General features: G+C 40.5%; 1 protein-coding gene across 1 annotated transcript in view; it reads left to right on the top strand.

Moving 5' to 3' along the window:
* The window catches only part of HS6ST3 (heparan sulfate 6-O-sulfotransferase 3), a 522,545-nt gene that overhangs the window by 103,909 nt on the left and 405,250 nt on the right, over nt 1-13,386 (top strand). Inside the window, exon 2 of the mRNA XM_034758247.1 lies at nt 1,877-1,887. Within this exon, the coding sequence (XP_034614138.1) occupies nt 1,877-1,887 (11 nt within the window). The remainder of the gene's footprint in view (nt 1-1,876; nt 1,888-13,386) is intronic.

Genomic DNA, 13,386 nt, shown 5'->3' with positions numbered 1-13,386 from the left:
CTTTGAGGGGTATATTGTGGATTGTAAGAATACTTTATATTTCACACAGTCCAAGGCCTGATGTATAGTAATACTTCATATTGAAAGTACCATGTGTACTCGTGTTCTTCTACATATTTCACCCTTTCCATGGAGAGCATTCTTTTTATAGCAGAGAAAACTTTTTTGTTTTATAATCCTGGCAAATTTTTGGTAATGATTGGTTGAAGCTAGTATTAGAACTGGATTACCAAGATTCCATTGTTTTGCAAAGAGGACTAAAATAGAAGTGGCAGTGCAGACGAGTGTCTCTTTGGCATACGGGATGTGTGTATATCCAGTAAAGATACTTAAAAAGACAGTTTATGTGGCTGTTATACTACTGCAAATGCTTTAAAAATATACTGTTTATAACGTTTATCTGAAAGTTTCTAGGTTTACATGATTTAATTTGAGTTTAGAGAAATAACTGACTTTGTAACACTTGTGACTGTAGTACTAGATAGAGTAAATATGAAGATGTTATTACAATTTCTGAGAGCAAGGATGTTTTCCTGTGTTCTGCCCCTGACATTAGTTTGTTATGCATGAAATCAGTACTTTGAAAACCCACATGTTCTAATTTCTCTTGGAAGTGTAATAGGCAGGAGTGATCTGCAGTGCAGGAATTCTCAGAGGAATGGGGTATATTGTAAAGACAAAATGTAATTTATGTTTTGCATTGTTTATCTTGGGCTTGTTGGCTGCCTGTGTATTTTGTACATCCCTTCCCTTTGTTAACATGTAATATAATTGTCTGCAATAATATTTCATTGTGTTTAAGACTCCTATTTTACCAAGTACTTGTCTGTTCAAGAGAAACTGCATTAAAAATTAAATCTTTTCACCCATTTGTTAATGTGTTAGTCCTTGGCCTTAAAGAGACTCATTATTTTGAATGTGTTGAACTTTATTTTGAAGATGGCAAACAATATGGGAACATGCATTTTTTATTGTTGAGATAAGGTCTGAGCTCAAACAATTCAAATTGCGTATTGCTCTCCTCTACTAAATGATTACAAAATCTTTCATAGTCTTGTCAGATTAATCTTTTTGGTAGACTTAAAATATCTGTGTATCTGGAACCAATTAATAATTTTGGAGGTTAGTATAAGAAAGGGAATGGTGCTTTATATGTTTTTGTTGAGTTTTAATGAACAATGAATAAACCACAGTATTCAGCATAGGCTGCCATCTCTTTGTCTGAGGAAAAACTCACTGAAGTCATAGCATAGTCCTTAGCTTCAAAACCATCTGTAAATCCCTACTCATCCTCATGGTATCATAAAAGAAGTAATGTTCTGGCCAGAGGGGTGCGGAATGGAGGATGCTTCTCTATTGTGGCTAATAAGAGGGATGCCTGGATCTCCTTTCCTCATCATCTTCCTGGTGCTTTGTGGCGCTCCTGGAAGGAAGGAAGCTTTCAGAAACTCATCAGGCAAAGCAAGCAGTGTGTTTTGATAGGCACAGTCTGCCATTAGTTGGGACAGGTGGCCAGTGATCCATATACGGAGCAGCAGACCTTCTGGTGTGGAATCTCTGAGCTGTTTTGCCAGTCCTTAGGGCAAGCAGAAGTCTGGCAAAATAAAGAACAGCTTTAGAGACAAGGAGACTAGGCTGGTATTGCGAAAAAAAGCTTCCTTTATCTAAAAATGGGCAGCTGACAGTGAGCATTATTAACACTTCTGTGTTGTAGAGCTACAGGACAGGGACTAGAATAAGAGCAAATGTCCATTGTTGTAAGTTATGTTGATTTGCTATGTACTCAAGTTGCAAAACTCAGTGTATTTTAGAAAGATAAATAAGCTTTTATAATAATAAATACCAAACGTTTAAATTCCTTGATTGGCTTCTTCAGCAAGAAGCAGAGTTTTTCTCCAGATAAAGGAAAAACAGAGGAGTTGTAAAGCTCAGAATTTTGTATTAAAATGCCTTTACAACTGCCAAACCAATAATGATTCATTCTAATCAGCATGGTAGTGCAGAATCATGCATCACTTACAATGGCATTAGTCTCTAAATTCAAGAAACAAAATTGTTTTAGGTACAGGTAAGGCATTCACTCCATCATCTCTAGCGACACCATCATAGGACCCAACCACACCAGCCACACCATTCACCTGCACATCTACTAATGTGATATATGCCATCATGTGCCAGCAATGCCCCTCTTCCATGTACATTGACCAGTCTGAACAGTCTCTACGTAGAAGGATAAATGAACACAAATCAGACATCGGGAATGGTAACATACAAAAGCCAGTAGGAGAACACTTCAATCTCCCTTGACACTCAATAACAGATTTAAAAGTAGCATTCATCAACAAAGAACTTCAAAAACAGACTTCAAAGAGAAACTGCTGAGCTACAATTCATTTGCAAACTTAACCCCGTCAATTTGGGTTAAATAGGGACTGGGAGTGGTTGGCTTACTACACAAGCAATTTACCCTCTCTTGGTGTTAACACCTCCTCATCAATTATTGGGAGCAGACCACATCCACCCTGACCTAATTGGCCTTCAACATTGGTTCTCCACTTGTAAGGTAACTCCCTTCTCTTCATGCGCCAATATATATTTATTCCTGTTTCTATAATTTTCACTCAATGCATCTGAAGAAGTGGTTTTTTTATCCACGAAAGCTTATCCCCAAATAAATCTGTTAGTCTTTAAGGTGCCATCGGATTTCTCATTGTTTTTGTGGATACAGACTAACATGGCTACCCCTCTGATATCAGGTATGTTGTTTCAGCAGTGTGAGCCATAAGAGGAAGTGCCATATTTGTAATCTATACCGGCTAGAAAAGGAGAAAGGCTTCTGACTGATAAGCATGTTCCTGAAAAATTTTCCTCAGATATCTGTTGAGAGTAGTGACTTGCTTTAGATATTTATGGACTGAATCTTGATGTAATTCTATACTTATGAGTGGAAAGGTCCTCTTAGATCATCAGATTCAACCCTCTGTACCATCTGTAAAGACACTTGGTAGACTGGATTTCTCAGGATTCTGGATAGAGCCTTTCACTAGTAGGTCAGCCTAGACCCTAGGCTCATAATGATAATCACTTAATAGAACAACCAGGAATAGGGGAGGCCACAAGGTATGCACATAGAGTGGGGAGGATTCAAAGAGAAGATAAAAATAAACTGTTCCCTCTGTCCTGAAATGTAGTCTCTGTCTAGTGCAGGTTGGAGGCACATTGAGTGCAGGAAAGGAAAGCTTGTCCTTAGTTTCACTAGTTGTAAACCTAAACACTGTACCTTACTGCAAGATTCAAAATATATTTGGATGTTTGGAGTTAGGACCCAAGAAGTATAATCTTCTCCAGGTTAGTGCAGTGATAGGCTTTTCCTTCTATGAGAAACTCACTAGCTATAGCCCGTGTACCTTCTTTCTGAGTCCCTTCTGACAGCTCAGGAAGTAGTTGTGAAGTAAGGACAGCTTTGGCAGCATTGTGTGTATATTTTGTTTTGAAGAGGGTGTGTGATGACCTGATGTTACATCTTTTAGGAGAAAAATATCACAGCAACTCTGATTGTGCCCTGTCATTACTAAGAATAATCTGAGCTCATTAGCCATGAATGAAGCTTTTCGAGATCATTGAAGGGCTGGATCCAGTAAATTAAAATTTGGGTCTGGGGCATATTTGTGTTCCATTAAATCCAAAAAGTTCCCTCTCACTCTCCCAAATGTTTGCTTGACACTTACAGACATCCACTAAGAAAACGTTACTTTTTCAGCCCAACTCAGGTTAATTTTCCAGATATTAGTGGGAAGTCTGCCTTTGAGAAGGGCCAATTTGTATAGCCAGGAATGCTTTTTCCAGACTAGAAGATAAGGTCTTTTTTATGGAATATCCATATTCATTAGAGGGAGTCTAGAATTTCTCATTAAGTTTCTGTTCATGTTCTTATATTGTGCCCTTCACCATTTTCTCTGAGCTTCTTCCAGAACTAAAAACAATATATAAAGAAGTGATATTTTGTTGCTGTGTGGGAAGGCCAAGGCAAACAAATGACTTCTGTATTTGGTAAAGGAAGTGGTGAGTCTTGTGGCCATTATCAGTTCTTATGGGAGTGAAGGTGCATTTGGAATTATAGTTTCCTTTTTAATAGGATGAATGACTGAAATGGTAGGCTGTTCTCTTCTTCTCAGTGCAGTACATAAGCAATAATGATAGTGTACATTAGTGATTAAAAACACACCTGGGCAGATATGCAGAGGCTTGAATTGGTTAGATTTATGCATATTACTACAGACTTATTACATTTATTAAAAATAATAGTTATCTTTTAACAATTAATAAAAAACACTGCATGTGTCAAGTTAGTTTAAATGTCATTTTTAAGTGTCATTCCCCCTTCTTTACCTGTTTCCTCCCTCTTTCTCTGCTCACGTGACCTCTAGCATCCTAAGCATGGCATCAAAGCAAACATGGATGAGGCTGTGGTCATCAACTTCAGCAAGTGATTTCAAATGAACATAAATAGTTTTTGTATTTTTATTTACATTAAATGAATGTTTACATAATAAATTGATTTGACTGAGTGATCTGGTAGCGATGAAGCCTTTCTAGTGCCGAGTAGCTGTGTGTGTGTGTGTGTGTGTGTGTGTGTGAGATGGTGTATAGATACGTGTACTAGGTCTGTACAGTCTTTTTACACACAAATGACTTTATGCACATGAGTGGTCCCACTGATTTCTATGGGACTACCCATGTGCATGTTTGCAGGACTGGGGGCGAAAAATATGAACATACAGACAAGGAAGGGACTGGGGACAGATGCAGCCCAAGACAATTAGTTAAACAGAAAAATCTTTCTTTTGTGTATGAGTTAACTGTCATCTGTTTGCCTTCATGAAGATTAACCCCTGTCCATTTCCTTTTCGGTACCTGTGTTCATTTGGTTATTTCTCATCTTTCCCTCTCTGCATCCTGGAGCATTTTTACAGACACAGGGAGCAGTACAGCATCACCATTCATTCCTGTCCATGACTTATTCCTTCGTTAAACCCACCCTGCACATGTCCCCTGCATGTGAGGTCCAGTCATCTAGTCAGTAGTTGGACTGATCTTGGTTGTGTTTGCATGATTTTCTTTGGGATCCTATCATCTGTTTGTCTCTGCAGCGCCTCCACCATCGTAATCTTTTTGACTGAAGCCAATCCTGTACCCTGATTTCACATCCTACTCTCCTAACTTCTTCATTTGTCTTAAAATAATTCCACTTTATAGCTGCCATGTTTCGAAGAACCCTCATCTGTACTGCCTTCAGCCTTCTGATGTCTGTTTCATTTAATGCAGCTGCTTCAAGGCCAAAGAGCAATAGTGGTAGTACTCTGGTTTGATACATTTTCACTTTGGTACCAAACATAATGTTTTTATCAGTCCATAATCTGGCAGTTTCTGTACAGCACTTATAGCTAAGGTACATGTACTTTTAACCTTGGTGGAACTGTCAGCACTGATCAAGCTTCTTAGGTACATTTCAAATTTTACTTGTACTAGGGTTTCACTGCTGGTGCATTTCAACACTTCAACTATTGTCCCTTTTCCAAGATGCAACCGCTTTGTCTTCTTGACATTTATTAAGTCCAAGTTAACTACACCAATTTTTCAAGATAGTGAAGAGTATCATTATTAATTCAAATGTGGCTGCCAGTTGTACAATGTCATCTGCATAAACTAAGGACCTTAACTCTAGATCATCCAAAGTGTCTCCCCTCAATTCATCTAACATTCTTACTGTCCAGTTTAAGAACATGATGAAAGGTGACAGTGATTTCATACCTTTTTCTTACATCAAACTCCGACTTTAATCAGTTGCTTAATTTTCTGCCAATTCATACAGCACTGAAGGAGTTTTTGCATTAGAGATGTTAAATGGCTAACCGGCCCCAGCTGTGCCAGCCCGCCGACCCCAGCCCTGCCAGCCACCAGGAGCAGCCCCAACCCTGCAGACAGTGCCGGCCAGCTGACCCTAGCCGCAGTCCCAGGCTATGCTGGCTGGCTAGAGCAGAAACCACAGGCCGTGCCGGCGGGCCAAGCCCAGCAGCAGCGCTGGGCGGTGCCGGCCAATCCCAGGAGCAGCCCCAGCCCTGCACCCGCTAGTCAAAGCAGCCACAGCCCCTCTCCTTTTAATCGGTTAACCAGGTAAACGATATTTACATCCCTATTTTGTATATAGCTTTTGTAATTCCAATTATCTTATCTGGAACTCCGTATGATTTTCCTAATTTCTATAATGCTTCCATTCAAACTAAATCAAATGCCTTCATGAAGTTGATGAAATCAGCACATACACTGCTCTACAGCCAAAATGCTTCTGAAATAAATGTAGTCAAACTTTACTAATTCTGGGTCACTGAGAACGAAAATGATGCTTAAAATTGTTGATTGGCTCTAGTTTTCAAGATATGCTATTGGGTCAGTATATACGACCCTTGACTTGGGAATGGCGGAGGATAAGTGAGTTATAAAGGGAAGGGATCTCAATTTAAACCAGAAATGACTAAAATACATCTTTGACTGGATCTATGAATAAATTTGGGTTTGGACAGTACTTGCTTTTTAGACAAAACAATGAATGATGCAATCTGAAGCTGGTATTGCGTCATGCATTATATGAATTGCATCATGTTATTCCTAGAAGTCATGGATGATGCAATCATAACGAAGCTTACATCACTCTGCTGAACAAATTGCCCTTTATCAGCTCTAGAAATCATACAGTATCGTGCTTTCTTATTTGTCAGTGTTTGATTTTGCAAAGGGACACATTTCTGTTTAGCCAAAGTGAGCAGAGATGCCTCGTACTTGTGTGAACAGTACAGATAACTTCTGCTATGTTTGTGGTGAAGTGACTTTTGCATCCCAAAAGCGCAGTATAACCACTATGGTTAAGAAAGCCTATCACCTTTATTTTCGCTGCAAAACTGGAGATCAGGACAAGAGGTGGGCCCCACACATATGCTGCAACACTCGTGCAACAAATCTTCGCCAGTGGTTGAACAGAAAAAAGAAATCCATGCCCTTTGCAGTGCCAATGATTTGGAGAGAACCAACAGATCATACCAGCAATTGTTACTTCTGCATGGTGCCTCCAGTTGGGAAAGGTGTGTCAAAGAAGAAAAAGTGGACTGTGCATTATGCAAACATTCCATCAGCTATACACCCAGTACCCCACGGAGAAGGACTGCCGGTTCCTGATGCACCAGAATCATTCTCACTTGAGTCAGACGAGGAAGAGAATGAAACTTCTGGTCCTGAACCATCAATGTCACAGGACCCACATTTTCTCCCATCCTCCTCCTCTGAGCCACACCTCATAACACAAGGTGAACTGAATGACCTTGTCAGGGATTTGGAACTCCCCAAGAGTAAGGCAGAGCTGTTGGGCTCCAGACTACAGCAGTGGAATCTCCTGGCAGGTGATGTTAGGGTTTCCATGTTCCATGACCCGTCAAAAGGATCTTGTCCCATTCTTCTTCATGGAAGGTGATCTTGTAGCCTGTAACAACATCGATGGTGTGATGGCAGCCCTTAACATCGTTTACGATCCAGATGAGTGGAGACTGTTCATTGATTCATCGGAGTCTTAAAGCTGTTTTACTGCATAATGGCAATGTTTTGCCATCAATTCCCGTTGGTCATGCAGTCCATATGAAGGAAACCTATGACAACACGAAACAACTTTTGCGGTGCATAAACTATGACCAACATCAGTGGCAGCTTTGTGGCGATTTGAAGGTTGTTGCTCTCTTGCTTGGTCTGCAGATTGGATACACAAAGTACTGCTGTTTTCTCTGCGAATGGGATAGTCGTGCAAGAGATTCCCACTACATCAAGAAAGATTGGCCATTCCGACAGTCATTGGAGCCTGGGAGGAAAAGTGTTCAGCATCCACCACTTGTTGAATCAAGGAAGATTTTGTTACCACCCTTACACATCAAGCTGGGTTTGATGAAGAACTTTGTCAAAGGCCATTGACAAAACACAAGCAGTTTTCAAGGACCTCCGTGGAAAATTTCCAAGGTTAAGTGAAGCTAAGATAAAGGAGGGTGTCTTTGTTGGTCCTCAGATTCGTGAACTTCTTCGAGATGATGCATTTGACCATGCACTGCGTGGCAAGGAAAAGATGGCATGGAAAGCCTTCCAGTTAGTGGCAATAAATTTTCTCAGAAACAACAAGGCAGACAACTACAGGTTGTTGGTGAAAAACCTCCTCAAGGCATATAAAAGCCTTGGTTGCAACATGTCACTAAAGATACATTTTTTTGCACTCTCATCTAGATTTTTTTCCACCGAACAGCGGAGCAGTGAGCGACGAGCACGGCGAGCGATTTCACCAGGACATTGCAACAATGGAGAAACGCTATCAGGGCAAATGGAGCCCATCAATGCTTGCAGACTATTGCTGGACAGTGACAGGAGATGCTCCATTTAATGAATACAAGAGACAAGCCAAGAAGCGCTGACTAGACACTGAATAGGACTAAACTATGTACATAATAGTTTTTTGCCTTTTGCTTTGTAATAAATTTTATTGATATAACCCTTTTGCTGATTTTTAAAGTGTTACATAAACAGGGCAGGTGAAATATTATCATATAAAGCAACCATAAACACATGAAAAGACCTAGGTTTACAATTTATGATTAAAACTCTACTATCTACACAATATACATAGACATAAAATGTAAAAACTTAAATATCTTAGAAACAGTAGCCAATCAGTTGTTTTAATTGTCATATTTGAATTCAGCACATCAAAATACATAATAAATAGCACATTTTATCTCTGAAGCAGACGACTTCTCAAAATTTGTAGACCAGTGATATCTTTAATCTTTGCTTTTTTCCCATCAGTTGTCAGAGCATGTATATCTGATCAATGCAACTTTAGACTGGTCTGAAGCTGCACTGTACATCTAGTGATAGTCCCTATTTGTATTATATTGAGGGTACTCATGCACTCCATGTGCCTCATGCTAACAATGTCTGCTGGTTCATGCCTACATCCTTTTCTTCCTTGTGATCCGAACAGGGGACATAAGGAGAAATGTGAATCAACTGCCTTTCCTTTTCTTGTGCCTGTGATCTGAGATGGAACCTCTTCAGTGTCTACAGCACTTGGTAGGTTTTTCAGCCTTGAACTGTAAATATACTGTAAGTTCTTAGACATAGTTTTAGACGGTTCTAGTCAAGTTTTTATAGTTAGATTGCATAGTTTAGTACCCTTAATAGTTAGGGCCTAAGGAGTTTCCCTCTTTCCATACATGTCCGTGCTCTTTCTCTGCTCCACCCCCAATATAGTATGCCCAAGATCCTGGCATTTTCTGCCCCAACCCTTCTCAGTCAGTGACAGCCACTTCAGGTGCCATTGTTGCCTCAGGGAAATTCACGTCCCCTCAAAGTTCACTATTTGCCAGTCCTTCCCAAGTTGAACTAGTCAAGCCTGTGAGTATAGGCTTCTCAGATTCCTGATGTATCATCCTATGGGAGTCCAATCCGGGCCCATCAGATCACCCTGTACATGGGACAGAGGCACCAAGAAGTGTCCCTCTAAGCACGGTGACTCCCAGGTCTGGAGCTGATAGGAGCCGAGCAAAAGACTCTTCCAGGTGGGGACATGAGACGAAGGAAGGAAAGAAACACTCTCAAAAAACAGGAGTGATCCTGCTTTATAAGCATGAAAAGGGAGTCAGTTTTTATGAACATGCTGAGATGCCAGTTAGATTTTTAAAGTTGAAATCTAGCAAACTACATTTGCCAATTTGAGTGTTATCGCCAATATTCGAATGAAGTCTAATAGGATTTTTTTTATTGAGTCTAGGGCGTGTTAGCTTACTCACTTTAACTCTAGGTTCTTTTCAGGTCAACATTTGGCTTGTACAGTCTTTCTCAAATCAGTAAACTTGGTTATTCTTAACTAATCAACAATTTATTAATTCACCCAGGACCACCTCAGTATACAATCAACAGTTCATTAATCAAGTGTAGACACAAGCAATATTCTAGATATGCATTGCATACACACAAATAGTCTTGCAAGCTGTTGTTAAAGATTAGGGTTGAGGCTCAGCAGTTACACCAAATGCAAATGAGATAGGTATATCTCCATATATTATATTATTTATTATTGATGCATGTTGCAACTCACAAGTATTTAATAGTCCAAACACTACATGCTTTCTTATAATTCTAATACCTGTTTTATCAATATTAACTCACAAGTGAACCAGACAGATTCCAGCTATGCATCTATCAGTGTTCAATTGAGAAATGGGGACCCTGGCAGGAACTGATGCCTGGTCTGTCAGCATCACAAGTTGTTGAGCTTAGTAAAATCATGTTTGTGGGAATCCAATCCACTATTATTAATAGTAGGAAAGAGTCCTTAAGAAAGTACTAAATGGCAAAAAAGGAAAAGGTTTTCTATCTGCTGCCAATGTCTCCAGATAACCCCAGAGGATTCTGAAATCCCTGTCATTTTGGAATATCTTTCCTTAAAGATCATTTGTCTATCCTGTAGGGGAATAGGCCTGGCTGGCCTCCCTTGCACCGTTCAGAACATTGGCGAAGACTTGTCATATAGGCCCGCCCTGCAGGCCACAAGCCTGAACTAGGCTAAGTGAGACAGCCTCCTGCCAAACTCGGTCAAGGGTCATGACCAGAGGAGGGGGCGGGGGCAAGGAGGGAAAGAATAAAAAGCCTCAGCAACAGCACTAATGAAATATGTTCATGGTTGATGAAATATAATAACCGCTTGTGTGAAGCAATAGGTAACTTTAGCTGAATGCAAACTGACTAAATGCAGCTTCTCCTTTGGGTGCTCTACAACCCCCCCCCCCCCCCGAATTTCTAGCTAAATGCAAACTTCTCCTGTGAGCACCCTGTAATTCCAGCTAAATGCAAAACTAGCCAATTAGATACCTTCTTTGAGCGTCCTGTCAACCCCTCCCCGATACACTGACCGTAACACCCCGGAAGGTACTATACACCCTGCTGAGAATATACCCCGGATAAATGCCAAGTCCTGACCAGAATGGGGGAACCCCCCCACTCTGCACCCCATTCTCGGAAAATACCGAAGGGGGGGTGCCGGGAATAAAGGGGGGAAGCTTGTTTTTGTAAATGACGTATAACTTGTACTATGTTTGCGGTTTGTAAGAATAAAAGCAGCCTGCGTGCTGTGCTGGGTGTGGTAGTTTTTGGACTGCTACCCCAACGCATTGGTATGTATTGCAATAAACTGGCCTCAGGCTTGAGTCTGTGAACTAAAATCAATGCATGGGTGACTTTTTCCACGACAATCTCCTTGCTCCATATGAGTGCATCTAGCACCTATTTGCACTTGTTTCCCTCTGATTGGCAAGCACTCCATTTTCACTCATCCCATAACGGTACATTTTCTGAAGGGTTTTATTAGAATCTTTCCTCTCATGACAAAACTCATCCCATCCTGGGACCTTAATCTAGTACTCCCAGCATTATCTAAACCTCCATTCAAACACTTAGCCTCATGTTCTTGAGCTCCCCTGTCAGTGAAGATTGTCTTTCTAATGGCCATCTCTTCAGCTAGATGGGTGCTCAATCTGGAAACCCTTATGTCTGATCCGCCACACACAATCTTCATGAGGACAAAATTCCTCTAAGACTTCACCCTAACTTTACCCCAGAGTAATCTGGGGCTTTTATCTGAATCAGACAGTTCATTTACCTTTCTTATCTCACGTCACCAGTGAGGAAATGAGACTTCATTCTCCGGATGTCCATCTAGCTTTGGCGTTCTACCGACAAAGAACAAAATCCTTTAGGTAATCGCTTAGACTGTTTGTTTGAATCTTTCATGGGTTGATGAGAAGGGAAGTGATCTCTTCCCAGAACTTTCTAAATGGATTTCAGGCTGCATTCAGCTGTGTTATGTGTTGACACACCCTTCGTCCACTGGGTATGAGGGCCCAGTCAAGTACAGTCAAAACCGCTTCGTAAACCTCACTTTGAGATGTTCCTCTCATTGAAATCTGTGAAATGGCAATATGGGTTTCTATCCATTCCTTTACAAAACATTGTGTGTTGGTGCAAGTTCCTGCAGCTGACCCAGCTTTTGGCATAGCATTCTCCAGTCATTAGTACCAGAGACCCTCACACCTTCTCAGTGAAGAGCTTGTCAGTCACCTCTGTGGAATGAACAGAGACCATCACTCAAAGATACAGAAGTAACTTACCTTTTGTAGAGTAACTGGTGTTTTTTGAGATGTGGGGTAGCTATCAGCTTTCCACCACCGCCCTCCCTCCCCTCTGCTGTGGAACCTTACCCTTGTCAATTCACAACAGAAAGGGAACTGGAGCGGTGGTCTTTCCGCACTGCCATTTATGCCCTGAATTGGGAGCTGAAGGAAAAGCATGCAGGCACAGACCAATGGACACTACTAGCTTCCATTCTCAGGCTCATGGAGTGTGGGTGTATTCCCCCTCCCCCATCCCATCCCAGATAGGGACCGCACATCTCAAAGGACTCCAATTACTGTACAAGGTCTTTCCTCATCTACCATTTCCTCTAAAACTGGCCTTAATTTGTTAACAATGACTTTGATCATGATTTTTTTTTGTAGTACTGACAATAAACTTATACCGCTCTAATTTTTTGTATTGGCAGGATCTCTTTTCTTGAAGATTGATAGAGTTATTGCCTTTAGTTAGTCATCTGGTACCTCCTCTTGCTCCCTTACCTTCTTGTGTTTTTTTTCCTAATACTTCAATAGCCCTTTCTTGTTGTTTTTTAGCAACTCAACTGTTATATTGTCTATCCCTGCAGCTTTACCATTTTTAACTGCTTTACTGCTCTTTCTGTTTCTTCATCTGATGATGGTTCAGTTCTGATATGCATTCTGCCTTGCAAGCTTCTCTGTTCTTCTAACATGTCTAGAATGCTTGCATCTGGATGAACTGCAGGGTTCAACACTTTGTCAAAATGCTCCTTACATACTTCTAGCACCTCTTTTGGCATTTGATAGTTCATCAGTAGCCTTTTTTACTGCTCGCATCACTGGCCTGATTGTGTTTCCATCCAATTTAACCTTTTAGTGTATTGTATATTTTGTATATATGCTTTTGTATATTGTTTTTGTGATGCCTCCTCTAGTAATTGAGCCTCTTCTTTCCAAAACTTTTTGCTTATCCAATCTTTGTGATTTCTTCACTGCTTTGCATAATACTTTCACTTCTTTCACTTTCTTGGCTTGTTTATACTTTCCCTATAATATTCTTGTTTTGTTGCTTATCCATCTTTTCCTTGTTTGCTTATGCCTTCCAATAACTTCCTTCACTGTGTTTTGTATTGCTTCCTTGACTATTTCCCAT

This window comes from Trachemys scripta, chromosome 1 (genome assembly GCF_013100865.1).
Source record: "Trachemys scripta elegans isolate TJP31775 chromosome 1, CAS_Tse_1.0, whole genome shotgun sequence".
Taxonomy (NCBI): domain Eukaryota; kingdom Metazoa; phylum Chordata; order Testudines; family Emydidae; genus Trachemys; species Trachemys scripta.
Note: the sequence above shows the minus strand (reverse complement) of the source record. Positions and strands in the feature narration are given on the sequence as shown.